Genomic DNA, 27500 nt, shown 5'->3' with positions numbered 1-27500 from the left:
ATTTTGGAGATACAGCAATTTTTATATACTGCAGGAAAAACAAAAAAACAATCCTATGATTCAAATTTGCAAAGAAAACAGCATGTGCATCAAAATAAACTATTTCCAGCAGTGCAATTCGAGTTCTAAGCTTCCCAGCAACTATTCAGAAAAGTCAAACATGACTTATAAAAACACCAGTATAGGTTTTTAAGGCCTACAAGTAAAAAACTACATTTTCCGCGAAGATGACGTCACTTCCGGTTTCTGGCAGGAAATGGCGGACATTCGATAGTTCGCGCTGACGTCTGTTTCACTGTGGGAAGTGTTACGAACAGCTGATGGATCGGCAAAGCGTGTTTCTGGAATATTATGTTTTTGTTGCTGCAAGCGCTTTTTATGCAATTTTTGCAAAGCTATATGTGGAAGGAAACCGTGACCGAGGACAAGCTGATGGCATCAGATGCAAGTACAACTCCTCTGGTTTCATATGCAAAACAAATTATTGCGCTAGCTTACGCGGTTCCGGTTCTACAGGGATTTAAAAATAGTTACACAAAACGGAGCGTGCTGCTCTGACCGGCTTTAAAAGGTTAACAATAACAATGTGTTGAATAATGACTTTAAAAAATATAAAATAGTGTGCAAATACTAATAACAGTGCAAATGTTTGCAATACAAGAAAAATGAAAAATGTAAACATCTATGTTTAGTGAACTTTGCAGTGTTGCTCTGTGGTGCAGCTACGACACCGTAGCAAAGTTTACACACTGTGTCTACTTGATCCACGTCTGACTGAACCCATAATGTTTCCACACCACTGAAGTTTTTTTTAACCCCTCTTTTCAACCAACGGCAGTCACTCTCCTCTCCAAATAACTTCTGCTTAGCTTTCCAAGCTTCCCTCGGGTCCTCTTAATTGTTGTGACACGTGTTCGAAACGAGAGGTGCGCTCGATTTGCCACATGGAGCAGCGCAAGAGTAAAGCACGAGGGAGGGGCTAATAATCGGCTCAGTCACTTTTAATGATCGTTGAAAGCCCAGATCGTAATCGTGATTAAAATTCGATTAATTGAGCAGCCCTATCTTGTCCCCTTGTCTCCTCTTTTTGTTTTCTCTGGTATCTTGACTCGTTGTCTCCTTGTTTCCTCTCTCCTTGTGTCCTCCTCTCATGTAACTTCTTGTCTCTTTTCCTTGTTTTTCTTCCTAATTGTGCCTCCTAGACGTCTTTTTGTCTCCTCTCCTTCTGCTCTGTCCTTATTGTTTCTCCTTGTTCATTCCCTCCTCTGGTATCTCTCCTTGTTTTGTCTCCTAGACTTTTCTCCTTGTTTCCTTTCCTGTTATTATTGATGATAGATTTTGTGTGCAGGTTGTGCTGAGGCCTGGTTTCTGTCTCCTTGTTTCTTTTCCTAGCTTTCTCTCCTTATGTCCCCTCATTCCTGTTGCCTGCTGCTGCTTATTGATTATTGATTGTGTGATCAGGTCTTGCTGAGTCGGTGGTGGCAGCCGCGTGTTCCAGAGTTGGACAGAGAGTTCTTCACGTCGACAGGTCATTACTTATTCATCAAGAACACTTACTGATTAATAATCAATGTTATCAATTACAGAATGTTTTCAAAGGTGAGGTAAAATCAATAAGTATCTGCTGAATTGATGTATTTGTTTATTGATAACTGAGGGCGTTGCTATAGAAACGCTTTCACATTACAGAAATAAAATATTTTATCAGAGATAGATCAGTCAGTTAGATCAATTGATTGATGTCAGAGTGTCAGAATAAGAGCATAGAGCGATGCTTTTATTGTGGAAGTGACAGCTTCCTGTGTGTCTTTAGGCGGAGCTACTATGCAGCCAATTGGGCAAGCTTCACCTTCAACGCTCTGCTCACCTGGATACAGGAGCATCAAGTAAGAGTTACTGATTGTCAGGTTGTTGATTTGGTGGGCGGGGCCAGATGCCCAACAGGAAGTCATCAGTGAGTTTCCTGTGTGTTTGTAGGCAGGGTCTCTGTCAGAGGAGGTCCAGGATCGGTCAAGCTTGGTGGAAGAAGGGGAGGAGCTGATCTACCTGTCAGGCTCAGACTCCGCCTCCATCAGTAACCTGCAGGTGTTCTGCTACATCAGGTAAACTCCTGCATACCTGTAAGGTCACATCAGCTAGAGATCAGTTTATTGATTAAGGTATCAATACGTCTCAGTGAAGAAGCCGAGGAGGAGGAGGAGCCTCCAAACACCACAGAAGAAGAGGAGGCTGGAGCAGCAGGTGAAGACGCTGCTAAAGAGCCATCAGAGACCGAATCAGCAGGTCTGTCTTATATTGATCCTGTATCGACTCTCTGAGCTTCGATTAGCAGGTTTTAAACCAATCAGCTCTTTCAGGTTCAAAAGAAGAAGAAACAGGTGAGGCCGCTGAGGGAGACGAGCAGGTGAGGAAGAGCAGCCCTCCCCTGACATTCACATCAATTCCTGATTGGCCGAACAATAATAACTGCATACTTCCTCCAATCACAGGCTGCTCAGGAACAGGGGGAGGAGCCAGAAGCGGATCAGCCACAGCCCTCTGCTCCTCCCAGCCAATCAGAGCCAACCAGGAAGAAAATCAGCTACACCCAGCTGGAAAAGGAAGGACGCCGGTTCAACATCGACCTGGTTTCTAAGGTAACATGACATCAGCACAACAAAGGACAGTCCTCTCGGCCAATCGTGCCCCTCGGTGTATCCCACTGCTTTTTGATTGGTTGTTTGACCCGAGCTCCGGTTGCTTCATCTTCATCTCCCTCCAGCTCATGTACTCTCGCGGCTCATTGGTCGACCTGCTCATCAAATCAAACGTCAGTCGCTATGCAGAGTTCAAGAATGTGACCAGGATACTGACCTATCGCCACGGCAGCGTGGAGCAGGTACGAGCTGCTCTGTCTCTGTGTGTCGGTCATGTCTGCATGAGAACAACAGAAACAACAGTCGCACTCAGAAGAGTGAAATCAACACAACAAACACAGGTGTCATCACATCAGCACCTGCTCTGACAGGTCGAAACTCTTCACAAGCTGACAGGTCACAGCCTCGTACTGTTGTGTGAACTACTTCCTCTATGTTCGTGTAGGAAACAAAGTCAATGTTGAGGTGAAGTAGGTCTTAAATGGTTTTGGCATCGACCTGTGAGAGTGGCCGCTGTGTCGCCTCCACGTTTGGCTCGGTGATGGTGCCAGTGACCGGGCTTCTCTTTGCTGAGCTCAGAGGTCTGTCGTCTGTCAGAGACGGGTTTGTTCAGAGGTCTGTGAGGGTGGTCTCGGGCCTGGGCAGCTAAGTTTGGTTGACCTGCGCAGGCTGTTTTATAAGAGTCAAACCATTAAACTGCACGCTGATGACAGCAGCTAACCTAGCAGGTTCTGTCGGGACTGAATTAGATAAATAATAAACACCTGTCTGTGTTTACCTGTCTGTGTTTACCTGTCTGTGCTCACCTGTCTGTGCTCACCTGTCTGTGCTCACCTGTCTGCGTTTACCTGTCTGCGCTCACCTGTCTGCGCTCACCTGTCTGCGTTTACCTGTCTGCGTTTACCTGTCTGCGTTTACCTGTCTGTTTTTAGGGCTGCCACAAATGATTATTTTGAGAGTCGACTAGTCACTGATTATTTTTGCAATTAGTCGAGTAATCAGATCATCATCCATTGGACATAAAACGTACAGCTTATTGCACCAGCAGCATCTGCTCTTATAGAACTATCATTAGCTTACAGCTTTAAGTGTTTAAGGTCTGTGCTAACTAAAAATAAAGACAAGATGATAGTTTATTAAAGATTGTCTCGGTTAGGGATGGGTATCGAAAACCGGTTCTTTGTTGTCCCACACGGCGCCTAAGCAGCTCAAACGCTCAAAAGTTTGGTTGTACTTTACGAGAACGGATGACAACAGGGCAACTTGCAATACTTGCAAAGTAGATATTTCATTTAAGGGAGGAAACACTACGAATATGCAAAAGCATTTGCTCACAAAACACACAATGACCTTAAATGAATGTCGTGTTTTTAATTCCGCTCGACTCGTGAATCTCAACCCAGCAGCAGCGGTAACGTTTGCACGTCCTCTCCCGTTAATGCGGCAGGTAAATAATCAACTAACAGAGCATATTATGTTAGCGCGATCTGCCTTATTACAAACCTGCCATTACTGTGCATTTAGTGACCATGATGAGAGAGACAGAGTCTGGCTCAGATGCTGGCAGTTCTCGCTGCAGTCTGCCGGCAGCGTCTCCTTTCAGGCCGGGATAGACGAATGTCACCGAGCAGAGACTCAGTTTGTGGTCAAAGACTTGCACCCGTTTGCCACAGCAGGTGATTTTCAGTAAGTGAATGTGTTTAATTGTAGGCAGGGACATTACTGGATATTCTTGTGTAATTGCTGCAGAATAATTTATGTTAAACTTTGTTATTGCTACAGAAGAATATTTATTTTATTATTTTACATTTACAATCTTTTTCCTGGGGACCCTGTGACACCCCATTGAAGAGCCGTAGGCTGGATCTCTTAAGATCTCACTGCTGGGTTTGTAAGGCCATGCTACTCCTAAATTTCTATCTTGTTCAAAGAGAAGATATAAAACAAAGTTCTAAGCTAATCGACCTTAGTGTTCTCCTTTTTTAAAAAGAATCGATAAAGAATCGAAAATGGAATCGGAATCGTGAAAATATTATCAATACCCATCCCTAGTCTCAGTGGAGTTTAATAAACTCATCCGTCTGCTCCTTGCTATCTAAAATATAACAGGACACCGGAGTAAATTCTCCAGCATCTCACACTTCTGATGATCAGCTGTCTGCTTGACGTTTATTCTGCTGTGTAGAAACTTTAATCTCAGCCAAACCGATTTACTCAGGAACAAATAAAATACTGAAAAAAGCCAAACAACAACATTTTTAAGTTATCTAAGTGACTCATATATCATGTTTAACCTGAGCAGCGAAAGATGGCGGTGGGTTTGAAAACGTTTTGCCAGGAGTCCGGTGTTCTCACGGCGCTAGTGACCTAGCCCCCGGCTCGCTATCGAGCTAGTGGGTAACAGACGTCTCCGAAAACGTCGGAGTGCTTTTGAAAATATGTGGTGTCTTGATAAACTGAGCAGATATTTGAGGTTTACACAGCTACATTCTCACCTGAAAATATGTTAAACGTTTATTTTGTGACCCAGAAAGAATAATAAGAGTAATGTTAAAACTAACTAGCTGCCGCCATTGTTGGAAACTGAGCTGGGCCGCACTATGAATTCTGGGATAGGTTGGGCCATGAAGGATACACCCGACCCATCCTTCAAATTTGTTGGCCGCATTTGTTGGAGTCTTCAAATTTGGACCGTCTTCGTCGTGTCGCTCTTACGTAATCGGCCTACAAATGCGGGCACAGGAGGATGCGAATTTGGACACAGCTATGATAACGGACACTGCTGCTTCTTCTTCTTCGGGGTTTAACGGCAGCTGGCATCCTTGTACATGCAGTGCTGCCATCTTCTGTTTCAGTCCGGTATTACACTCTTAAATCCTGCTACTTATTCCTGCGTCTTTTGTGATCTTACAAAGCTTCAAACGACGCGTCGACTATTAAATCAGTCGTCGACGATTTTGATGGTCGACATAATCGTGACTAGTCAACGTAATCGTGGCAGCCCTACTGTGTTTACCTATCTGTGCTCACCTGTCCGTCAGGTGCCCTGTAGCAGAGCAGACGTGTTTGCAAGCCGTCAGCTGTCTGTGGTTGAAAAGAGGAAGTTGATGCGCTTCCTGACTTCCTGTGTGGAGGAGACGGAGGAGCACCAAGGTGAGATGCCTCACCTGTCCACCTGCTGACATCATAAGGTCACTCTCACCAACATCAGATGATTGTGGGTAATGATGCACTTCCTCCCCATCCTCTAGCTTACAACGGTCGGCCATTTTTGGAGTTCCTTCGCGAGCAGCAGCTGGGCGACAACCTGCAGCACTTCCTGCTTCACTCCATTGCCATGGTGACAGAAGACACACTCACCGAGGTGGGGCTCGCCTCCACGCGCCACTTCCTGCGCTGCCTGGGTCGCTATGGCAACACTCCCTTTCTGTTTCCTGTGTACGGACTTGGAGAGATTCCCCAGTGTTTCTGCAGGTAAGAACCAGTATTACAGTACTACTGTCAGTGAGTACTACTGTGCTCAGCTAGCAGGCTACTCTGCACCCTGAGTCGCCCAAAGCTCACCTGTTGCGAGAACTGTTCGAGTTCTGATGTATTGAGTGTGACGTGGACGTGATGAAGCCACCAGAGTGACAAACGCGATGAGTAGCAGGGTACAGGTAACCAGGTACGTCGGTCAGATCCGAGGCGAGGATCTGAGTCTCGGCTGTGTTCTTTATTCTTCTGCAGGAGCAGCTCTGCATGATTCATGGGTCATAATAATCTTTCTTTGTCTGATGCTGGGCCTCTGTGCAGCTGCTTTAGCCCACTTCATTCTAATTGGACAGCTTCTGGAAGCCTGCAGAGGGGCAGCAGCCTGTACTTGGTGGTTCATGAGCTGATTTTACTTGTGTGATTATTTTAGTTTCATTAGCAGTTTTTTTTTTTCCAGATGGAAACAGATGCTGAGCGGGCTCAGAAAAAGGTCAAAGGTCATGTGACAGATGGTAAATGGCCTGTATTTATATAGCACTTTACTAGTCCCTAAGGACCCCAAAGCGCTTTACACATCCAGTCATCCACCCATTCACACACTGGTGATGGCAGCTACATTGTAGCCACAGCCACCCTGGGGCGCACTGACAGAGGCGAGGCTGCCGGACACTGGCGCCACCGGGCCCTCTGACCACCACCAGTAGGCAATGGGTGAAGTGGACACAACGACCGAGACTGTCCAAGCCGGGGCTCGAACCGGCAACCTTCCGATTACAAGACGAACTCCCAACTCTTGAGCCACGATTGCCCCACAGATGCTGTTATCACACCTACACACACACTCACACACACAGATTCCTGATTAAAGGAAAACAGAGCACTGTGTGTGTGATTTGGCTCGCCATCAAATAAATGAGAACACACACACGCTGTGATTAACACATGATGACACATTGATGTTACGTGTGTGTGTTAGCTCTGCGTGAGAAGGTCGACACAATCTCTCTCACACACACACACTTACAGCTGAGTGGAGTGTGTGTGTTTAATGAGAGCCCTTTGCTCTGATTTATGGAGCAGCTGTAATTTCATTATGTTATTAATCTATGGCGGTGCTGGAGGGGGAGGGGCCAGTAATACAGACAGACAATTGGCTGAGACACCACGGTAACCACACCATCAGACATCCTGCTCCATCCATCCATCCATTCGCTTCTGCTTATCCTTCCGCTACTACTGCACATTCACCCAATGTATATACTACATATATATATATATATATATATATAACACCCAGCACGCCCCTGCGGGCGGTTTATCCTTCAAGCTCGGGTCCTCTACCAGAGGCCTGGGAGCTTGAGGGTCCTGCGCAGTATCTTAGCTGTTCCCAGGACTGCGCTCTTCTGGACAGAGATCTCCGATGTTGTTCCCGGGATCTGCTGGAGCCACTCGCCTAGCTTGGGAGTCACCGCACCTAGTGCTCCGATTACCACGGGGACCACCGTTACCTTCACCCTCCACATCCTCTCGAGCTCTTCTCTGAGCCCTTGGTATTTCTCCAGCTTCTCGTGTTCCTTCTTCCTGATATTGCTGTCATTCGGAACCGCTACATCGATCACTACGGCCGTCTTCTTCTGTTTGTCTACCACCACTATGTCCGGTTGGTTAGCCACCACCATTTTGTCCGTCTGTATCTGGAAGTCCCACAGGATCTTAGCTCGGTCATTCTCCACCACCCTTGGGGGCATCTCCCATTTTGACCTCGGGACTTCCAGGTTATACTCGGCACAGATGTTCCTGTACACTATGCCGGCCACTTGGTTATGGCGTTCCATGTATGCCTTGCCTGCTAGCATCTTGCACCCTGCTGTTATGTGCTGGATTGTCTCTGGGGCATTTTTACACAGCCTGCACCTGGGGTCTTGCCTGGTGTGATAGACCCCAGCCTCTATGGATCTTGTGCTCAGAGCTTGTTCTTGTGCTGCCATGATTAGTGCCTCTGTGCTGTCTTTCAGTCCAGCTTTGTCCAGCCACTGGTAGGATTTCTGGATATCAGCCACCTCCTCTATCTGCCGGTGGTACATACCGTGCAGGGGCCTGTCCTTCCATGATGGTTCCTCGTCTCCCTCCTCTTTCTTGGGTTTCTGCTGCCTGAGGTATTCACTGAGCACTCGGTCAGTTGGGGCCATCTTCCCAATGTATTCTTGGATGTTCGTTGTCTCATCCTGGACTGTGGTGCTGACACTCACCAGTCCCCGGCCCCCTTCCTTCCGCTTAGCGTACAGCCTCAGGGTGCTGGACTTGGGGTGAAACCCTCCATGCATGGTAAGGAGCTTTCTTGTCTTTATGTCAGTGGCTTCTATCTCCTCCTTTGGCCAGCCTATTATCCCAGCAGGGTACCTGATCACGGGCAGGGGGTACGTGTTGATGGCCCGGATCTTGTTCTTACCGTTCAGCTGACTCCTCAGGACTTGCCTGACCCTCTCTGCAGGTACTTGGTGGTTGCAGCCTTTCTAGCGGCCTCTTCATGGTTCCCATTCGCCTGCGGGATCCCCAGGTACTTGTAACTGTCCTCTATGTCTGCAATGTTGCCTTCTGGTAGTTCAATCCCCTCAGTTCTGACTACCTTCCCTCTCTTTGTTACCATCCGACTACACTTCTCCAGTCCGAACGACATTCCAATGTCATTGCTGTATAGCCTGGTAGTGTGGATCAGTGAATCGATGTCTCGTTCACTCTTGGCATACAGCTTGATGTCATCCATGTACAGGAGGTGGCTGACAACTGCTCCGTTCCGTAGTCGGTATCCGTAGCCAGTCTTGTTAATGATCTCACTGAGGGGGTTCAGGCCTATGCAGAACAGCAGTGGGGACAGAGCATCTCCTTGGTAGATCCCGCACTTGATGGTGACTTGTGCTATGGGCTTGGAGTTGGCCTCTAGTGTTGTACGCCACATCCCCATTGAGTTCCTGATGAAGGCTCTTAGGGTCCCATTGATCTTGTACAATTCTAGGCATTCCAGTATCCAGCTGTGGGGCATTGAGTCATAGGCCTTCTTGTAATCAATCCAGGCAGTGCACAGGTTGGTCAGTCTGGTCTTGCAGTCTCGGCTGACTGTTCTGTCTACCAGTAGCTGGTGTTTTGCGCCTCTGGTATTCTTGCCAATTCCTTTCTGTGTCCTGCTCATGTATTGACCCATGTGCCTGTTCATCTTAGCCGATATGATGCCTGACAGGAGCTTCCATGTAGTACTGAGGCAGGTTATTGGTCGGTAGTTGGAGGGGACCGGTCCCTTCTTGGGGTCCTTGGGGATCAGGACCGTCCGACCTTCGGTTAGCCATTCCGGGTGTCTCTCGTTAACTAGCAGCTGGTTCATTTGTGCTGCCAGACGCTCGTGGAGTGCAGTCAGCTTCTTCTATATATACATATATATATATACACATATATATACATATATATATATATATATATGTATATATATATATATATATATATATATATATATATATATATTAGGGCTGCCACAAACGATTATTTTGATAGTCAACTAGTCACTGATTATTTTTGCGATTAGTCGACTAATCAGATCATCATCCATTGGAGGTAAAATGTACAGCTTATTGCACCAGCAGCATCTGCTCTTATATAACTATCATTAGCTTACAGCTTTAAGTGTTTAAGGTGCTAACTAAAAATAAAGACAAGATGATAGTTTATTAAATTTTAATGAAATTTGCAGATTGTTTCGGTGAAGTTTAATAAACTCCTTCTATCTAAAATATAACAGGACACCGGAGTAAATTCTCGAGCATCTCACACTTCTGATAATCAGCTGTCTGCTTGATGTTTATTCAGCTGTGTAAAAACTATAACTTTAATCTCAGCCAAACCGATTTACTCAGGAACAAATAAAATACTAAAAAAAGCCAAACAATTACATTTTTAAGTTATCTAAGTGACTCATATATCATGTTTAACCTGAGTAGCGAAAGACGGCGGTGGGTTTGAAAACGATTAGCCGGGAGTCCGGTGTTCTCACGGCTCTAGTTAGCCTAGCTCCCGGCTAGCTATCGAGCTAGTGGGTAACAGACGTCTCCGAAAACGTCGGAGCGCTTTTGAAAATATGTGGTGTCTTGATAAACTGAGCAGATATTTGAGGTTTACACAGCTACATTCTCGCCTGAAAATATGTTAAACGTTTATTTTGTGACCCAGAAAGAATAATAAGAGTAATATTAAAACTAACTAGCTGCCACCATTGTTGGAAACTGCGCTGGGCTGCGCTATGAATTCTGGGACGCTGCTTCTTCTTCTTCGGGGTTTAACGGCAGCTGGTATCCTTGTACATGCAGTGCTGCCATCTTCTGTTTCAGTCCGTTATTACACTCTTAAATCCTGCTACTTATTCCTGCGTTTTTCAGGATCTTACAAAGCTTCAAACGACGCGTCGACTATTAAATCAGTCGTCGACGATTTTGATAGTCGACGTAATCGTGACTAGTCGACTAATCGTGGCAGCCCTAATATATATGTTCTTCCTCTTCCTCTACACCCCCCCCCCCCCCCCCCCCCCCCCCCCCAATTTTTTTGCACATGTCGAGGAGCGTGTCAGGCTACATTTCACTGTGTGTTATACTTGTATACAGTGGGGCAAAAAAGTATTTAGTCAGCCACCGATTGTGCAAGTTCCCCCACTTAAAATGATGACAGAGGTCAGTAATTTGCACCAGAGGTACACTTCAACTGTGAGAGACAGAATGTGAAAAAAATATCCATGAATCCACATGGTAGGATTTGTAAAGAATTTATTGGTAAATCAGGGTGGAAAATAAGTATTTGGTCAATAACAAAAACACAACTCAATACTTTGTAACATAACCTTTGTTGGCAATAACAGAGGTCAAACGTTTACTATAGGTCTTTACCAGGTTTGCACACACAGTAGCTGGTATTTTGGCCCATTCCTCCATGCAGATCTTCTCGAGAGCAGTGATGTTTTGGGGCTGTCGCCGAGCAACACGGACTTTCAACTCCCGCCACAGATTTTCTATGGGGTTGAGGTCTGGAGACTGGCTAGGCCACTCCAGGACTTTCAAATGCTTCTTACGGAGCCACTCCTTTGTTGCCCGGGTGGTGTGTTTTGGATCATTGTCATGTTGGAAGACCCAGCCTCGTTTCATCTTCAAAGTTCTCACTGATGGAAGGAGGTTTTGGCTCAAAATCTCACGATACATGGCCCCATTCATTCTGTCCTTAACACGGATCAGTCGTCCTGTCCCCTTGGCAGAAAAACAGCCCCATAGCATGATGTTTCCACCCCCATGCTTCACAGTAGGTATGGTGTTCTTGGGATGCAACTCGGTATTCTTCTTCCTCCAAACACGACGAGTTGAGTTTATGGTGGCTGACTAAATACTTTTTTGCCCCACTGTAACTATGCATGTGACAAATAAAGAACCTTGAACCTTGAACCTTTTCAGGGTCGCGGGGGGCGCTGGAGCCTATCCCAGCTGTCATAGGGCGAGAGGCGGGGTACACCCTGGACAGGTCGCCAGTCTGTCGCAGGGCCAACACACAAGGACAAACAACCATTCACGCTCACATTCACACCTAGTGGCAATTTGGATTATCCAATTAACCTATCCCAGCAAGCTGCATGTCTTTGGATGGTGGGAGGAAGCCGGAGTACCCGGAGAGAACCCACGCAGACACGGGGAGAACATGCAAACTCCACACAGAAAGGCCTGATGGTGGAATTGAACTCAGGACATCCTGCTCCTTAATCCTTAATACTGCCTTAATAAAACTTTTATTTTGAAAGTCTCGCTGGAGGTCAGGAAGTGCGTGTGGTGTCCACATACTTGTGCACAGACAGGTCACATGTTCTCCTGCGTGCTGATTGGCTGCTTTGTTGTTGTGTGTTTCAGGATGAGTGCTGTGTTTGGAGGGATCTACTGCCTGAGACACTCGGTCAGCTGCCTGATCGTGGACAAGGACTCCAACAGGTACGCCTGCCGTACCTGCAGTACTGTAGTACTGTCGGTGCTCTGTATAATTCTGTAGTACTGGTACTGCTCTATGTAGTACCTCAGCCAGCACGTACTTGGCTCGACTTGGTTTTAAGTGTTTTGCCTAAGATAGCTGATAGTACTGGTACTGGGTACTTTATTAGTACCTACTCAGCTGGGGGTCCGAGTGAGGTGAGTCAAGCTGACAGTGTGATGTCATCAGACTGTGAGTGATGTCACTGGATGGGTCACAAGAGCAACTCCATCACTAGAATCGTAAAGAGTAAAGCGCAGTAGAGTAGACTGTGACTGACAGCTTCCTGTCGGGCTGGCGTTTGGCCTTCGCTTCCTCCCCTCTGTTCTCTGCTCTGTTTAAAGTCTCGCTCATCGTTAACCTGCGCCGCGTCATGCTGGTCATACAAACAGCACTTCCTGTGGCATTTCAAATTAAATGTTTGTGGTTGGATGTTTCAGGAGAAACGTTTGTTTCTTATACTTCACAGTTTTTCAAATCTAAAGTTGACAGAGAGAAAAACCAGAGTTATAAAATCAAACATGGAGGTGAGGAAATATGTGTTTACATCAACCCCACATCCCTGTCCTCTGACTGTCTCCATGGTAACACATACACATGTGTGCATCATGCTAAACTGCAGGGTGTGTTCGTTTGGTTTGGCCACGCCCCCGAGCGTTTCTGGAGCTTTTAATTGGCCGCTGCTGTGAATCACTTCCTGCTTAGTTATTATCATTTGTGTTTAACCTTTAACTTAATTAAAGGCTGAACAAAGAGCACTGATCACACAGGCTGCCACGGCAACCACTCTGTGTGTGTGTGTGTGAGAGAGAGGAACCTTCCTGTGCTGAGCTGTGATTGGACGATAATTTATGATCAGTAAAATATTCAATTTATGGAGAGGAAATGAACATCATAATTTAACCTCTGAGGCTCTTCATCAGCCCGCGGCTGCCTCCCCCTCCTCCTTTCCCTCCTCCCCCTCCTCTCTGATAGATGACTCCTCTCTGCACGCCTCCCTCTCTCTCTCTCTGTCAGTGTCTCTCTATCATTGTTTGCAGCCTCATCAGTTTTCTGATTAAATGATTGATTGACAGGCAGGTTTGTATATGGAAGGTCACACATGCACACAGACACACACACACGCACACGCATAGACACGGCCTGTTAGCCTGTTAGCATCCCTCCTGGTAAATTAAAGTTATAAATCACAGGCGGCAGTAATCAGATTACTCTTGGTCAGCTGCTGGTTTCCTGTGTTTGTACTGAACCACAGACGACTGTATGAAGCTAAAATCAGACAGATTGTCGGTGGACTGTTTGTTCTGATGTTCGCATCATTTCCTGCAGTGATGACGGAGCTCGTTTTTATTCTGCACTGGTTCAAATGTAACCAGTCAGTCGCTCGACTGTGTTTAGCTGAAAACCTTAAATGAGACAGATTCTTAATGGAGTTCTGTGTAGCTGGTGTTTCATGGTGTCCTCCTGGGAGCTTCAGTTTGATCAGTCTGTTGATGAGAAAACGTCAGAGACGTTTCAGTTACAGCTGGAAACAGGTCGTTGTGACTGATGATCCGTCTGGTTGTTGTTCGTTACTGAGACTGTGGAGTAAAAATGCTAACGCAGCTAAAAGGCGCTCTGACTGTGTGTGTGTGTGTGCAGGTTATGGATGAGGCCCGTGTACATCATTATTCCCAGTAATCGGGTGGAGCTGTGTGGAGGCGGCCTTGAGAGGCTGCAGAGTGGAGCAGGTCGATCCATCATGGTCTCCCTGAGCCCGGCGCTCATTATGACTGCGGTTATCATCGGTGTTTTAATAAAGCGGGCTGAGCGGGTCACTGCGCGTCTCGAGGACGACTCAGAGTTCTTAAAGTCTCAAACTTCATAAAGCAGTTCAACATTTATCTGCTGCCTCAGACTCACAGTCCGAGGTGGTTACAGCTCATACTTATTTATCTAGTAAGCGGTTCAGCTCCTGTGTCAGGTGATGATGTCATAGCGTCATCATTGAGCTGCTCTGTTATGAACCCACGAAACATGATGCTGTAAACATGTTTAGTCTAACACCGACTCACTTCCTGCTTCCTGTTTCAGTTCAAAGGTCAGTGTCAGGATTAAAGTCAGCCAGTGGTTGGTGTATAAAGTCATGTGACCCTCGTCAGGACCAGGTGCTCGGTGGTCTGATCGGTGACGTCGCGGCATCTCTGCTGTTGTTTCAGGTGTAAGGCGGTGATTGACAGCCGAGGACAGCGAATCAGCTGCAGCCACTTTGTGGTGGAGGACGGCTTTGTGGGGGCAGACCGGCGGGTGACCACGCCCACCAGGTCAGTATCAACCAATCACTGATTTCTGATTGTTGATGAGATCTAATGTATCTAAATGTGTCTGTGTGTGTGTCTCTGTGTGTGTGTGTGTCTGTGTGTGTGTCTCTGTGTGTGCGTGCGTGTGTGTGTGTGTCTCTGTGTGTGTGTGTGTCTGTGTGTGTGTCTCTGTGTGTGTGTGTCTGTGTGTGTGTGTCTCTGTGTGTGTGTGTGTGTCTGTGTATATGTGTGTCTGTGTGTGTGTGTCTGTGTGTGTGTGCGTGCGTGTGCGTGCGTGTGTGTATGTGTGTCTGTGTGTGTGTGTGTGTGTGTGTGTGTGTGTGTGTGTCTGTGTCTCTGTGTGTGTGTGCGTGCGTGTGTGTCTCTGTGTGCGTGCGTGTGTGTATGTGTGTCTGTGTGTGTGTGTGTGTCTGTGTGTGTGTGTCTGTGTGTGTGTGCGTGCGTGTGTGTCTCTGTGTGCGTGCGTGTGTGTATGTGTGTCTGTGTGTGTGTGTGTGTGTGTGTGTGTGTGTGTCTGTGTCTCTGTGTGTGCGTGCGTGTGTGTGTGTCTCTGTGTGTGTCTCTGTGTGTGTGTGTCTCTGTGTGCGTGCGTGTGTGTGTGTGTGTCTGTGTGTGTGTGTGTGTGTGTGTGTGTGTGTGTCTGTGTGTGTGTGTGTGTGTGTGTGTGTCTGTGTGTGTGTGTGTGTGTGTGTGTGTGTCTGTGTGTGTGTGCGTGCGTGCGTGTGTGTCTGTGTGTGTGTGTGTGTGTGTGTGTGTCTGTGTGTGTGTGTGTATGTGTGTCTGTGTGTGTGTCTGTGTGTGTGTGTATATGTGTGTCTCTTGTGTGTGTGCGTGCGTGTGTGTCTCTGTGTGCGTGCGTGTGTGTATGTGTGTGTGTGTGTGTGTGTGTGTGTGTCTGTGTGTGTGTGTGTGTGTGTGTGTGTGTGTGTGCGTGCGTGCGTGTGTGTGTGTGTCTGTGTGTGTGTGTGTGTGTGTGTGTGTGTGTGTGTGCGTGCAGGTTGCTGAGCAGAGCCGTCCTGATCACCGACGCCTCCGTCCTGCCCGGCGACTCGGAGCAGCAGGTTCGTCTGATCAGCACTGAACAAACATCAAAGCGAAGCAGCACCTGGTGTCACCTCCACGCTCACAGGGGGTGGAGTCTGTGCAGCGTTCAGATGACATCGTCAGCCTGTAGAGTGATGTAATCACTGATGCACTGCTGGAGGAACGCTGATTATTGTCTGACCCTCTCTGCACGCGCTCAGACCCGCCCTCTGCTCTCTGCAGGTGTCTCTGGTCACGGTTCCTCCGACAGACGGACGCCCGGCGGTGAACATGGTGGAGCTGAGCCCGTCCACCATGACCTGCATACCTGGGACCTGTGAGTTCACCTGTTGTGTGTCAGTGTGAGGAGATCTGCTGTAAGACGTTCTGATGTTTCAGGTTATCGTCGTTTACCAACCTGAGGCGGCTCGCTACATCGTCACGTCCTCAGCGTGCCACCCTGGTCACAGCTTCCTGTTTGTGTAATTCCCAGCAAATAAAACACAAACTCTCGGGTCGTCCTCAGCCTCGCGTCAGCAGGTCGTCTTCCTCTGACTCCGCCTGTACCAACATGGATTATTATGTTAAACCCTGACACTTTACCCAGAATGCACTCTGTGAAGCTGTGATGCTCACAGCTGGATGCAGAGACCAGGCTCAGTGCTCAGAAACTGATCTGGGTTCAGTTTTAGCAGAGGTTAGGCTGATTCTCAGGTGCAGCTGTGCTGGACCGATGAAGGTCAATCAGCCAATCGCAGCAGCTCGGAGCATGTAGCCCTGCTGCAGCGCGAACTGAGCTTCAGAGGAAGCAGGAAGCAGCTTTTCTCTGAGTTTATAGAGGAACCCTTACTGAGGGCAAAGGACAGTGGACCGACTGCTTTGAGCTGATTGGGAGGAAACAGGAAGTCACGTAACCCCTCGTTAGGAGCCGGGTCAGCTGAAGCAGACAAGGCCCAGCAGCAGCCGACCACAGCGGCCCTCCTGTCCCAGGAACAGGAAACAGCTGCAGCTCCCAGAGAGCAGAAGATAGAGGAGCGACTCCTGCTGCGCTCAGACGGCCACCTCAGCGCGAGGAGGAGACGCTCTGCTTCCTGCTTCGGCATGAAGAGTGAGGATGATGATGCTGACGTCCTCCAGCGTCCTTGAAGAGAAACGGCTGAATCCTCCAGAAGCACTGATTAATGACCATCAGCACAGACACAGCACGAATGTGTGTGTGTGTGTGTGTGTGTGTGTGTGTGTGTGTGTGTGTGTGTGTGTGTGTGTGTGTGTGAGACTCTGTGTGTGTGTGTGTGTGTGTGTGTGTGTGTGTGTGTGTGAGAGACTGTGTGTGTGTGTGTGTGTGTGTGTGAGACTCTGTGTGTGTGTGTGTGTGTGTGTGTGTGTGTGTGTGTGTGTGTGTGTGTGAGAGTGTGTGTGTTCCGCCTGTCAAAGCTTCTTCTTCTTCTTGTGCTGATGCTGCACTGTGATTGGTTACTGAGTCAGTGGGCTTGAACGCTTTAAAACAAAACACCATCGATCTAAAGACGCCGTCGCCTCCGTGTTTATTTTCCCCGAGGAGCCAGAGAAACCACAGGAAATGATCTGTGAGGCCCCAGTGAAACAACCAATCACCTGTGAGCAGATTCGGTTACCACGGTGATAATGAGCTCTTAGACTGAAGGTCAGAATAAACCTGCTTCAAGACACAGAAACAAACGACACCTCTGTCTGCACGAGCATCCTGATCTCAGTTTCACCTGACAGACACACACCTGAGGGTCACACCTGAGGGTCACACCTGAGGGTCACACCTGAGGGTCACACCTGACCCCAGCTGTCAGGTTTCTGTCAGCTATCCTTCAGTGTTTCACGGTCTCTCTGATGATGTCTGACTTTGTTGTATCCTTGTTAAAAGGAGCTTTTACTCGAGTACTTTCAGTGGGGGTCACGTGACTCAGAAGACTTTAACCCATGTTTTTTCTGTCTGTTTAGATCTGGTCCACCTCACCTGTCAGTCGGTTGGCTCCGCCTACGAAGACCTGTCGCCAGTGGTAACCAGGATGTTCTGCACGGCAGAGTGTCAAGACCAAGGTAACACACACACACACACACACACACACACACACACACACACACACACACACAGCCTGGGTGAACTCAGACCAGTCAGCTGCACTCAGAGGCTGCTGGTTGGTTCCCAGTAAAACGAGTCAGACTTTATTGTAACTCTGGTTACAATAAAAACACTCAACTATTTATTTTAATACAGTTTCAGATCTTTGAACGTCACAGAAAATCTGTTTAAATACCACGAGGACAGAAAAGTTACGCTTTACTTTGAAAATCCGAACTTCTAAAAACCCCAAACAGCACGCTTGTGGTGTTTGTGGTGTTTGTAGTGTTTGTAGTGTTTGTAGTGTTTGTAGTGTTTCTCACTGCTGTTTTCTGCAGTTTGGGTAAAATTCACCGATTTTTGAATGGAGTTTGGTCCAGATTGACGTCACGTTGTCAGACATATTATGAGTAAAAGCTGAATTCTCCTGGTCGGTGCAGAGCGACCGTTAACCCTTTCATCACTGCAGTCATGTGACCTGATACTGCACAGACGTGAACGCTCAGTGAGTCTTTGTGTCCTGATAACTTTGTCTCCTCCCTGACCTCCTCCTCTTCTTCTTGTTCTTCTCTTCAATTCATTCATCACCTTCTTCTTCTGTGGTTTTAATTATAAGCAGAACACAGTAGCAGTGAGGATGGATGGATGCAGGTACAGAGAGATTCATCACAGCTGATGAGGGAGGTGGAGGGAAGCGCCTCCGTCATGTTCCTGTTAAACTTCCTGCTTCATTTACATCTTTTATTCGATTAAGTTTTGATTTATTGTAAAGCCTCATCACGCCGTCTCTGACACTGGACCGACGTTAGAGGCATGAACACATTAAATTAGAGTTGCTGGTCCAGGATCGGATGGTGTACTGTCTACATCAGGGGTGGGCGACTGCAGGCCTCGAGGGCCGGTGTCCTGCAGGGTTTAGATGTGTCCATGATCCATCACAGCTGATTTAAAGGGCTAAATGACTCCTCAACATGTCTTGAAGTTCTCCAGAGGCCTGGTAATGAACTAACCATGTGATTCAGGTGTGTTGACCCAGGGTGCGATCTAAAACCTGCAGGCCCTCGAGGCGTGGAGCTGCCCACCCCTGGTCTACATTATAACATTTCATTTCCTTTGAAAACATCCCGACTCGTGTTCTTCTGCTGTGACACGTTAGTGAAACGTGCTGTGGCGGCGTTTTTTTCTTCTATCATCTGAACTTTTTCATCTAATTATGTCCGTCTGCAGAAAACCGTCCAGCTGTCCTTTGGTGTCTGTACTTCAACATGGCCGACGGTTCCGGGGTGGAGCCTGAAGGTCACGACCTCCCGTCTAACGTGTACGTGTGCTCCGGCCCAGATGGCGCTCTGGGACACGAACACGCCATCAAACAGGTGAGATGTACCTTTCAGGCCGTGGTCCTCCTTCAGGTCGTGTTTGATGAATAAAAGTTTCTCTTTGTTCACGCAGCTGTGTGTCGGGGGAGGGGCAAACACGCACACACGCCTGCTTGCTAGATTATCAGCTAGCTAGCTTCCAGAGACGCATATATAAATATAGGGTTAGCTGTGTATCAGGCTGTAAGCATGTTCATTTTAACATGGGAGTCTGTGGGGTTGACTCGGTGCTGCCCCCGCTGGAACGTTAGAGGAACTGCAGGCGCTTCCTGTAATGTTTGCGTGTGATTCTTTGTTTTCAGGCTGAGTTGATTTTCCTGAAGATTCTCCCCGAGGAGGAGTTCTGTCCTCCTGCTCCAAACCCCGAGGACATCATCTACGATGGGGAGAACACCTCCCCCACCTCCACAGGAGAGGAGGAGGGGTTAACAGCAGCAGGGGGGGAGGGGGAGGAGAAACAGCAGGAGCAGCAGGAGGAGGAGACGAGCCTTCAGCCTGAGGAGTAACCTGTAGATATAAAGTGTAAAGACCTCCTGCAGTGCATTGTGGGTAAAAGTTGCCTCTTTTATTTTTCTATGATTTCTGCTGTTTTTCTGTTTTATTTAAAAACTCATTAAAGCCTCAACATGAAGACACGCCTCTGGCTCTGATTGGCTGTCACACACAGGGTCACACAGGATGTCTCTGCCAAAGGCTTCACTCAAGCAGCGAAGCCACGCCCCCACACAGAATGAAGCCGAGCACACCTGAAACAGGAAGTTTACCTGGCAGCTGCAGCTGTGATCAGACTCAGCTGTTGTTGTTGTTTACTGTAACAGCTGTTTGTTTGTAAACAGGCCTCTGTGAAGCCTTCCAGATGTTTCTGCTCATGTTAATAAGCTCCTCTGTCAAGTCAGCCGGCGTCCCCTAATAAAACGTTTGTACCACATGATGGCGCCTCGTGTTGACCTGTCATTATGAACACGATCATAAAAGCTACTCAACAAGGTGAGCCGCAGCTTCAGGGCTCTGATTAGACATTGGTCTGAAGGACTGTTTCCTGGATGACCGATCAACACAATTCAATTTTATTTATATAGCGCCAAATCACAACAAAAGTCGCCTCAAGGCGCTTCATAGATACAGAGAAAAACCCAACAATCATATGACCCCCTATGAACAAGCACTTTGGCGACAGTGGGAAGGAAAAACTCCCTTTTAACAGGAAGAAACCTCCAGCAGAACCAGGCTCAGGGAGGGGCGGGGCCATCTGCTGTGATTGGTTGGGGTGAGAGAAGGAAGACAGGATAAAGACATGCTGTGGAAGAGAGACAGAGATTAATAACAGATATGATTCAATGCAGAGAGGTCTGTTAATACATAGTGAGTGAAGAAGAAGCACCCAGTGCATCATGGGAATCCCCGGCAGCCTACGTCTATTGCAGCATAACTAAGGGAGGATTCAGGGTCACCTGGTCCAGCCCTAACTATATGCTTCAGCAAAAAGGAAAGTTTGAAGCCTGATCTTGAAAGTAGAGATAGTGTCTGTCTCCTGAATCCAAACTGGAAGCTGGTTCCACAGAAGAGGGGCCTGAAAACTGAAGGCTCTGCCTCCCATTCTACTTTTAAATACTCTAGGAACAACAAGTAGGCCTGCAGAGCGAGAGCGAAGTGCTCTAATAGGGTGATATGGTACTACAAGGTCATTAAGATAAGATGGGGCCTGATTATTTAAGACCTTGTATGTGAGGAGCAGGATTTTGAATTCTGGATTTAACAGGAAGCCAAAACAGGAGAAATCTGCTCTCTTTCTAGTCCCTGTCAGGACTCTTGCTGCAGCATTTTGGATCAGCTGAAGGCTTTTCAGGGAGTTTTTAGGACTTCCTGATAATAATGAATTACAGTCGTCCAGCCTGGAAGTAATAAATGCATGAACTAGTTTTTCAGCATCACTCTGAGACAGGATATTTCTAACTTTAGAGATGTTGCACAAATGGACACAGAGTAAATGTTCCCACGTTTAACAGCTCTGAGACATTTTATTTTGAAACTTTAGACATACAGGAAGTGTGACCAGCCTAAGGAAAAACTGTAGTGTTATTAAAACTTGATGGAAGTCTAAAGTGTGTTGCTTATGAAATCTATGAAGTGCTACAGAGAAAATTACATTTTATTTATGTAATTAACACATTTTGAACTCTTAAAGAAATATAACAAAAAGAAAGCTGAACTAAAATGATCCAGCAAACAAAAACTGTTATATCTCCTTTGGGCTTTTGGAGCCTGACTTTTAAAAATAACTGAAAAAAAGCTCTATGCTGCTAAAAAATGAAAAATAGATATTTGCAAAATTCTGCCTAAATATGTATTTACCTGGTCAATGTGTGAGGCGGGGCGTGGTCTGCAGCGCCGCTGCAGGGGAGGCGGATGCACCAGAGCAGCACCCGCAATCACGCCTCGCCACTTTAACGTCTGTGCCATATATGCTGTTGTTGGTGTGTGTCGGGCTGTGAGCTGCAAAGCTACAGCCGGCTGTGTGCGCACAGCAACCGTGTGTGTAAAGTGGTCAATAAAGAGAAGCTGTAAAGTTTCATGCAAACATCGTCGGGTCTGCCATGATATGTTTACAACGGGACTTCTGCTCCCGAACCTCTGCGCACAGCGTCTGCAAATCGGGGCTGTACGAAGTCACTTTCATCTTCACGCAGGACTGTAAGCTGTCGTCTGTGTGTGTGTGTGTTAGTCCCCATAGGGAAATAGTTCCTCTGCATTAAACCCATTCACCCAGTGAAGCAGTGGGCAGCCACCAATGCCGTGGGGCACCTCACTCTTCTCTGTCTCTCACCTTCTCTGTTTTTCACATAATGACATTATCCTTGTATGTGATTGGCCACAATATGGAGGGATTGGAGCATAGCTGAGCCCCTGTGTGAGAGCTGAGCAGCGAAAGGAAATTAAGTGAGGGTAGAAATGACTGAAAGATTAATAGGCTCTGTTTTGAGTTTTGTTCAAAAAAGAATGACTTCATAGAGGGAAAAATATATATCACATGTGCAGGACACCTTAAACTAGTTTTTTAATTAAGCAGCGAGGCAGAACAAAGTCGGGCTGTATCAAGACACGAGGACTAAACCCCGATTCAACCAGACCCAGAACTGATCCAGAATTAAAACCGGACTACAACAGTTCAAAATCAGGACTACTGAGGACTTAACCAAGACAGAACCAGAATCAGAACTAGATGATAGCAGCACTAAAAATCATCATAGACCTGCACAACACTTGTTTTTTAATTCTACCAAAGTCCACTGTTTAGATTGAGAAAAGTTTATATAATTATTTAGCCTTGTTGTGCAAACAAGCTGCAGAACTTAATAAATATAGAATGTAACAAAGTATGTAAAGTAACAAGTGGCATCTAAAAAGTTACACTCGGTACTGGATACATGTTCTGATGAGTTTTGGCAAACAACCATGTGACTAACAGGTGTGTCTCACCTGCTCTTGTTCCCTCTTTGTGCTGACAATCATCAAATCTACAGTTGAAACCAGATATTTACTCTTCAGATAAAAACACTTTTTTTAATTGTAACATCAAATCAGACTAAATGTTTATTTTTTAGATAAATATAAAAACACATTTGTTAACTTTAAGAGTAAAGAGAGAAGTCGTCTGTATTTCTTAATTGTAAATGGCACCAAATTGTATTCAAACTGAGCCACACTTATGGAGCTCCACAGTTCTTTTCCTGCTGTTTTGGTTGACATCTCCTGATGTTCCCATGTCACAGAAACAGCCTCTGTGTTTTGGGGGTGTCTTATATGCATCCACAGCTGTGCCACCAGTTTACTCACATGGACTCTACGAACCAATCAGAAGCTTCTTCAGCTCAGAATCAAATCGTCTGGAGTAGGGCTGTGCGATATGACCAAAATCTCCAAAAGTTGCTTCTGTTCATCTGGACGTAGCGTTTTGTGGGAGAAACGTTTCGTCATCATCAGGTGATGTCTTCAGTCTCAGCTGACTGCAGGTTTCAATCTTATAAACAGTACATCTGCATAATGACTGAAACCAGCACCACTGAAGCAACAATGGGCTGGGAGGGCAGTTCCTTAATCTTAATTATGCAAATTCTCATGACCATTGATCAAAAACCACTGATCAACAACCATGAGTCCCATTCACAGAGAGTTGGGGAATGGCTGCAATCACAGCATGTAAGATGGTGACAGATGTACCCTTAGGCCCCTCCTCGATTCAGAGATGGTCTTTCCCTTTTCACGTAAATGGCCTCCTTGACTCCGCCCTCAAACCAGCGTTCCTCCCTGTCCAGGATGTTACATCCTCATCATTGAAAGAGTGTCCACTGGCCTGTAGGTGTAAATAGACTGCAGAGTCCTGGCCTGATGAGGTGGCTCTTCTGTGTTGTGCCATCCGCTTCACCAGAGGTTGTTTGGTTTCCCCGATGTATAAATCCTGCCAATCCTCCTGCACTTACCAGCGTACACTATGTTACTCTGTTTGTGTCGGGGACCCGATCCTTGGGGTGGACCAGTTTGTGGCGCAGCGTGTTTTGGGGTTTAAAAGCCACAGAGACCCGGTGTTTAGAAAAATGTGTCTCAGCTGCTCTGATACTCCTGACACGTACGGGATCACTACAGGTTTTCGCTTGGGCAGCGGTTGTCCTTCTCTCCTGGGTCGGCTGGAGCTTTCTTTAGGAGCCTTCCCAGCTTTGACAAAAGTCCAGCTGGGATAACCACATTTACTCAGGGCCTTCTTGATGTTCTTCTGCCTCCCTGGCTGCTGTGTCAGTGGGGATGGTGTTTGCTCTGTGTTGTAGCGTCCTGATGACACCCAGTTTGTGCTCCGGTGGATGATGAGAGTCAAACCTTAGATACTGATCTGTTTGTGTAGGTTTACGGTACACGTCAGCTTTTAGATGTCCCTCATTACTGATGGAAATCTCACAGTCTAAGAAGGCTAACCTGCCACTTTTCATATCCTCCCTGGTGAATCTGATGTGTCGGTCCACTGAGTTAATGTGATCCGTGAAACGTCCTGAAATTCTGAGTCTGTATGGTTTACCGAAAATGCATAAACAGGGAGCACCTTTAAGACCGATTGTCTGCACGATCAACTCGGTCACCTATAACATCTCCAAGTTTCTGGCTTCGATCCTGCTGGTGGGCAGCTCTGAACACCACGTCCAGAACACTTTGGATTTTGTTGAGAAGGTGAGAGATGTCATTATGGATCCAGATGAAACCATGGTGTCCTTTGATGTAGTCTCTCTCTTCACCTGCATACCCACCACGGAGGCCGTGGAGACTGTCAGAAAACGACTACAAGAAGACAGCTCGTTGGAAGACAGGACCAACTTCAACCCCGATCAGACCTGCACACTGTTAGACCTCTGCCTCACCACTACATATTCAAATACAACGAGGGCTTCTACAGACAAAAACATGGCTGTGCCATGGGCTCCCCCGTGTCACCTATTGTAGCCAACCTTTACATGGAGGAAGTGGAAAGAAAGGCTCTTGGCCCTTTCAAAGGAAGAGTACCCAGCCACTGGTACAGATATGTGGACGACACCTGGGTCAAAATCAAGACACAAGAAGTGGAATCCTTCACTGCGCACATCAACGCTGTGGATAAAAACATCAAGTTCACCAGGGAAGACACAAAGGACGACTGTTTGCCTTTCCTGGACTGCGCCGTGCACATTGAAGAGAACGGCAACCTCAACATCGAAGTTTACCGGAAGCCCACACACACGGACCAGTACCTCCTCTTTGACTCCCATCACCCTCTGGAACACAAACTTGGAGTAATCAGGACCCTACACCACCGGGCAGAACATGTTCCTTCTAAGCCTGAAGGGGAAAAGAAGGAACACACACATGTAAAGGAAGCACTCAAAACCTGCGGCTATCCTAAATGGGCGTTCTTAAAGTCAGCAAAGAGGCACAGAAAAGAAGACCAGACACCAGCGAGGGAGGACAGACGCAACAACATTGTCATCCCCTATGTAGCCGGCGTATCAGAGGAACTCAGGAGAGTTTTCTCCAAGCATGACATCCCAGTGCATTTCAGACCCAGCAACACGCTCAGACAGAAACTGGTTCACCCGAAAGACAAAACGCCAAAACACAAACTTAACAATGTGGTGTATGCTGTACAGTGCAGCGAGGAATGCCCAGACCTCTACATCGGAGAGACCAAACAGCCACTTCACAAGCACATGGCACAACACAGAAGAGCCACCTCCACAGGACAAGACTCAGCAGTCCATCTGCATCTAAAGGTCAAAGGTCACTCTTTCGAGCATTTTTGGACAGAGAGGACAGATGGTTTGAAAGAGGAGTGAAAGAAGCTTCTATGTCCACTGTGAGCGACCATCTTTGAACAGAGGCGGGGTTTACGACACCAACTCTCTGCCATCTATAATCCAGTTTTGAGATCCTTCCCAGACGCCTTAACGCCCACTCACATCCTGGACCATCTGACCTCAGGAATTCACATGATAGGGTGGGGCCAGGTTTCACAATGAACTCACACGAAACTCTGGCTGATTGTGACCCACACCCAGTTTCACACCTTGGCTCAGGCGATTAGAGGATCATCAGGGGGTCCTTTTGTCCCTCTGTGGGGGGAAACTCCCACTAGGTTTATATCTGGACTCTCCACCATTTGACCTTAGAACTGAAGAAGCTTCTCGGATGAGAGGTGAAACGTCTTCAAGTAACTTAAAGAAGTCCAGACGCTTTTCTTTGCAAGCTCCTTTGACTACGATGACCTGGATGACTGAGAACCTTCACAGACAAATTTATTTATCTACAACAAAACAAGTTTACTCAAAATTGATGTTTAACAGTAAAAAAAAAAGTTTTTATGTTTTCTCCCTAAAGCGTAAATATCTGGTTTAAACTGTGAATATCCTGCTGTGTATTGAAATTCCTCTTGTTTTGCATAGAAATATACTGAACAACATCCAAAGCATAATATATACAATAACATCTACCTGAGTTTTTTGTTTGAAAGAAGCTCCTTATGTCCTTTGTTGTGTTCATCAGTGCATAACTGAAACCGGTTTAGAGAGTTTGTTCAGCCGTGGAGGGTAAGAACTGAAAATATGAAATAAACACACATGTGAGCTGAGACTCTCTAAAGAAACAGCGTTGTTGTTGTTGTTCGGCTTTTCATTTCACCTTTTGTTGATTCACTTGAAGAGTGAGTAACGTAACATGGGTCAAGTGATCAGTTTGATATCTTTTGTGATGCACCGTCATATTTACATTATTTGTACAGTACCAGTGATTTGCTTTGGTACCTGGTCAAACTTCAGCTCTCCTCTGCATCGCTGCACTACACTCCAAAAGACTCCGGGCTTCTGAAAAAATGACCTGGGCTTAAGCCCAGTAATCCACCTCCCCGCTCCGCCGATGGTTGACTCCAAATCGCCCGAACACTATGTCGATGTGACAAAGCAAGACCGAGACCAAGAAAAGTGGTCTCGAGACATCCAACTCTACCTATGCTTAACCATAACAAATATTAATGGATTGCATTTGTACAGCGCTTTTCAAGGCAGCCAAAGCGCTTTACACTATTCATTCACTCACTGGTGGAGGCAGCTACAGTTGTAGCCACAGCTGCCCTGGGGCAAACTGACAGAGGCGACGATGGAGAGCCCGGGGATCGAACCAGCAACCTTCTGGTTACAGATGTGCTTCCCAACCCCCTGAGCCACGGTCGCCCCGATATTCACAACAGGTTAAAGAAAAATGAAGTAAATTTGTGCTTTGTGTTGTGCACATGCATGGAAACAACGGGTAGGATGGTTTGTGAGGTAGGATCGATTCCCAGAACACCGGACTGAACTTTGACCCCGAGCCTAGTAGCGAGTGAGGACGGGGTCTCTGAATGGCCCCACAGAGACCCCCATCCATCTGTAGCCAGTCAACATCTCCCAGCAGCTGCTGGTCCAGTCCCCATCAAAAGTTTAAGACCAGTTGAAAAATGTCATAAAATCCTATTTTTCATGGTTGGATCGTAAAAAGGTTCCAAGTAGCGCTTCAACATACAACAAGAAGAAATGGGAGTGAGACAAAACACTTTTTAGATCATGGATCGGTGCTGCTAACGTCTCTGTGGGAGGGCCGAGCTCAGCTTTTACACCGACTGTGAAAAATGAAACAGCGCACAACAACTCACCTACTGCTGCAGCTGAGAGACACACAAACAGAGAGATGGGCTTTTGAAACCAAAATACTCACCTAGCGCCCCCAAGACGGGGGGTTAACATGCCGATGTGGTTTAGTGAGATGAGAAGTTACAGAACGAGCTGCCGTTAACAGGAAGTCACAAGCTGGCCTTGCAAAACCACAAAAATATAAATAACACAGATTATCAGAAAGTCAGAGAAGAAGAAGAAGCAGAAGAAGAAGAAGCAGCAGCAGCTTGAAAGTCTTCTTGGTTTATTTGATATTCAGCTTGAACTGAACACCAACCATCGGACTGATGCAGCGATGGAGGCTGTGGTGCTGCTCCTGCTCCTGCGCTCAGGTAGTC

General features: G+C 46.8%; 1 protein-coding gene across 3 annotated transcripts in view; it reads left to right on the top strand.

Moving 5' to 3' along the window:
* The window catches only part of LOC146661398 (rab proteins geranylgeranyltransferase component A 1-like), a 21359-nt gene extending 1482 nt beyond the window's left edge, over positions 1-19877 (top strand). Inside the window, exons 2-18 of one of the 3 annotated variants that reach the window (XM_085421483.1) lie at positions 1462-1528; positions 1814-1886; positions 1978-2102; positions 2177-2283; positions 2358-2404; positions 2490-2636; positions 2762-2878; positions 5678-5789; positions 5888-6110; positions 12038-12115; positions 14351-14455; positions 15450-15513; positions 15719-15812; positions 17450-17548; positions 18798-18943; positions 19249-19495; positions 19614-19877. In XM_085421483.1, coding sequence (XP_085277609.1) covers positions 1462-1528; positions 1814-1886; positions 1978-2102; positions 2177-2283; positions 2358-2404; positions 2490-2636; positions 2762-2878; positions 5678-5789; positions 5888-6110; positions 12038-12115; positions 14351-14455; positions 15450-15513; positions 15719-15812; positions 17450-17548; positions 18798-18943; positions 19249-19452 — 1808 coding nt within the window. In that variant the 3' untranslated portion in view covers positions 19453-19495; positions 19614-19877. Of the gene's footprint in view, positions 1-1461; positions 1529-1813; positions 1887-1977; positions 2103-2176; positions 2284-2357; positions 2405-2489; positions 2637-2761; positions 2879-5677; positions 5790-5887; positions 6111-12037; positions 12116-14350; positions 14456-15449; positions 15514-15718; positions 15813-17449; positions 17549-18797; positions 18944-19248 lie in introns of all 3 variants that reach the window. The other 2 variants (XM_085421482.1, XM_085421481.1) reach the window with 2 other exon arrangements.
* Positions 19878-27500: the final 7623 nt, after the last annotated feature.

The sequence above is a fragment of the Rhamphochromis longiceps genome, linkage group LG10 (assembly GCF_057381845.1).
Source record: "Rhamphochromis longiceps isolate RC_006_pf linkage group LG10, R_longiceps_female_GT1.1, whole genome shotgun sequence".
Taxonomy (NCBI): Eukaryota; Metazoa; Chordata; class Actinopteri; order Cichliformes; family Cichlidae; genus Rhamphochromis; species Rhamphochromis longiceps.
The sequence above is the reverse complement of the archived record's forward strand: the minus strand, read 5'-3'. Positions and strand labels throughout refer to the sequence as shown.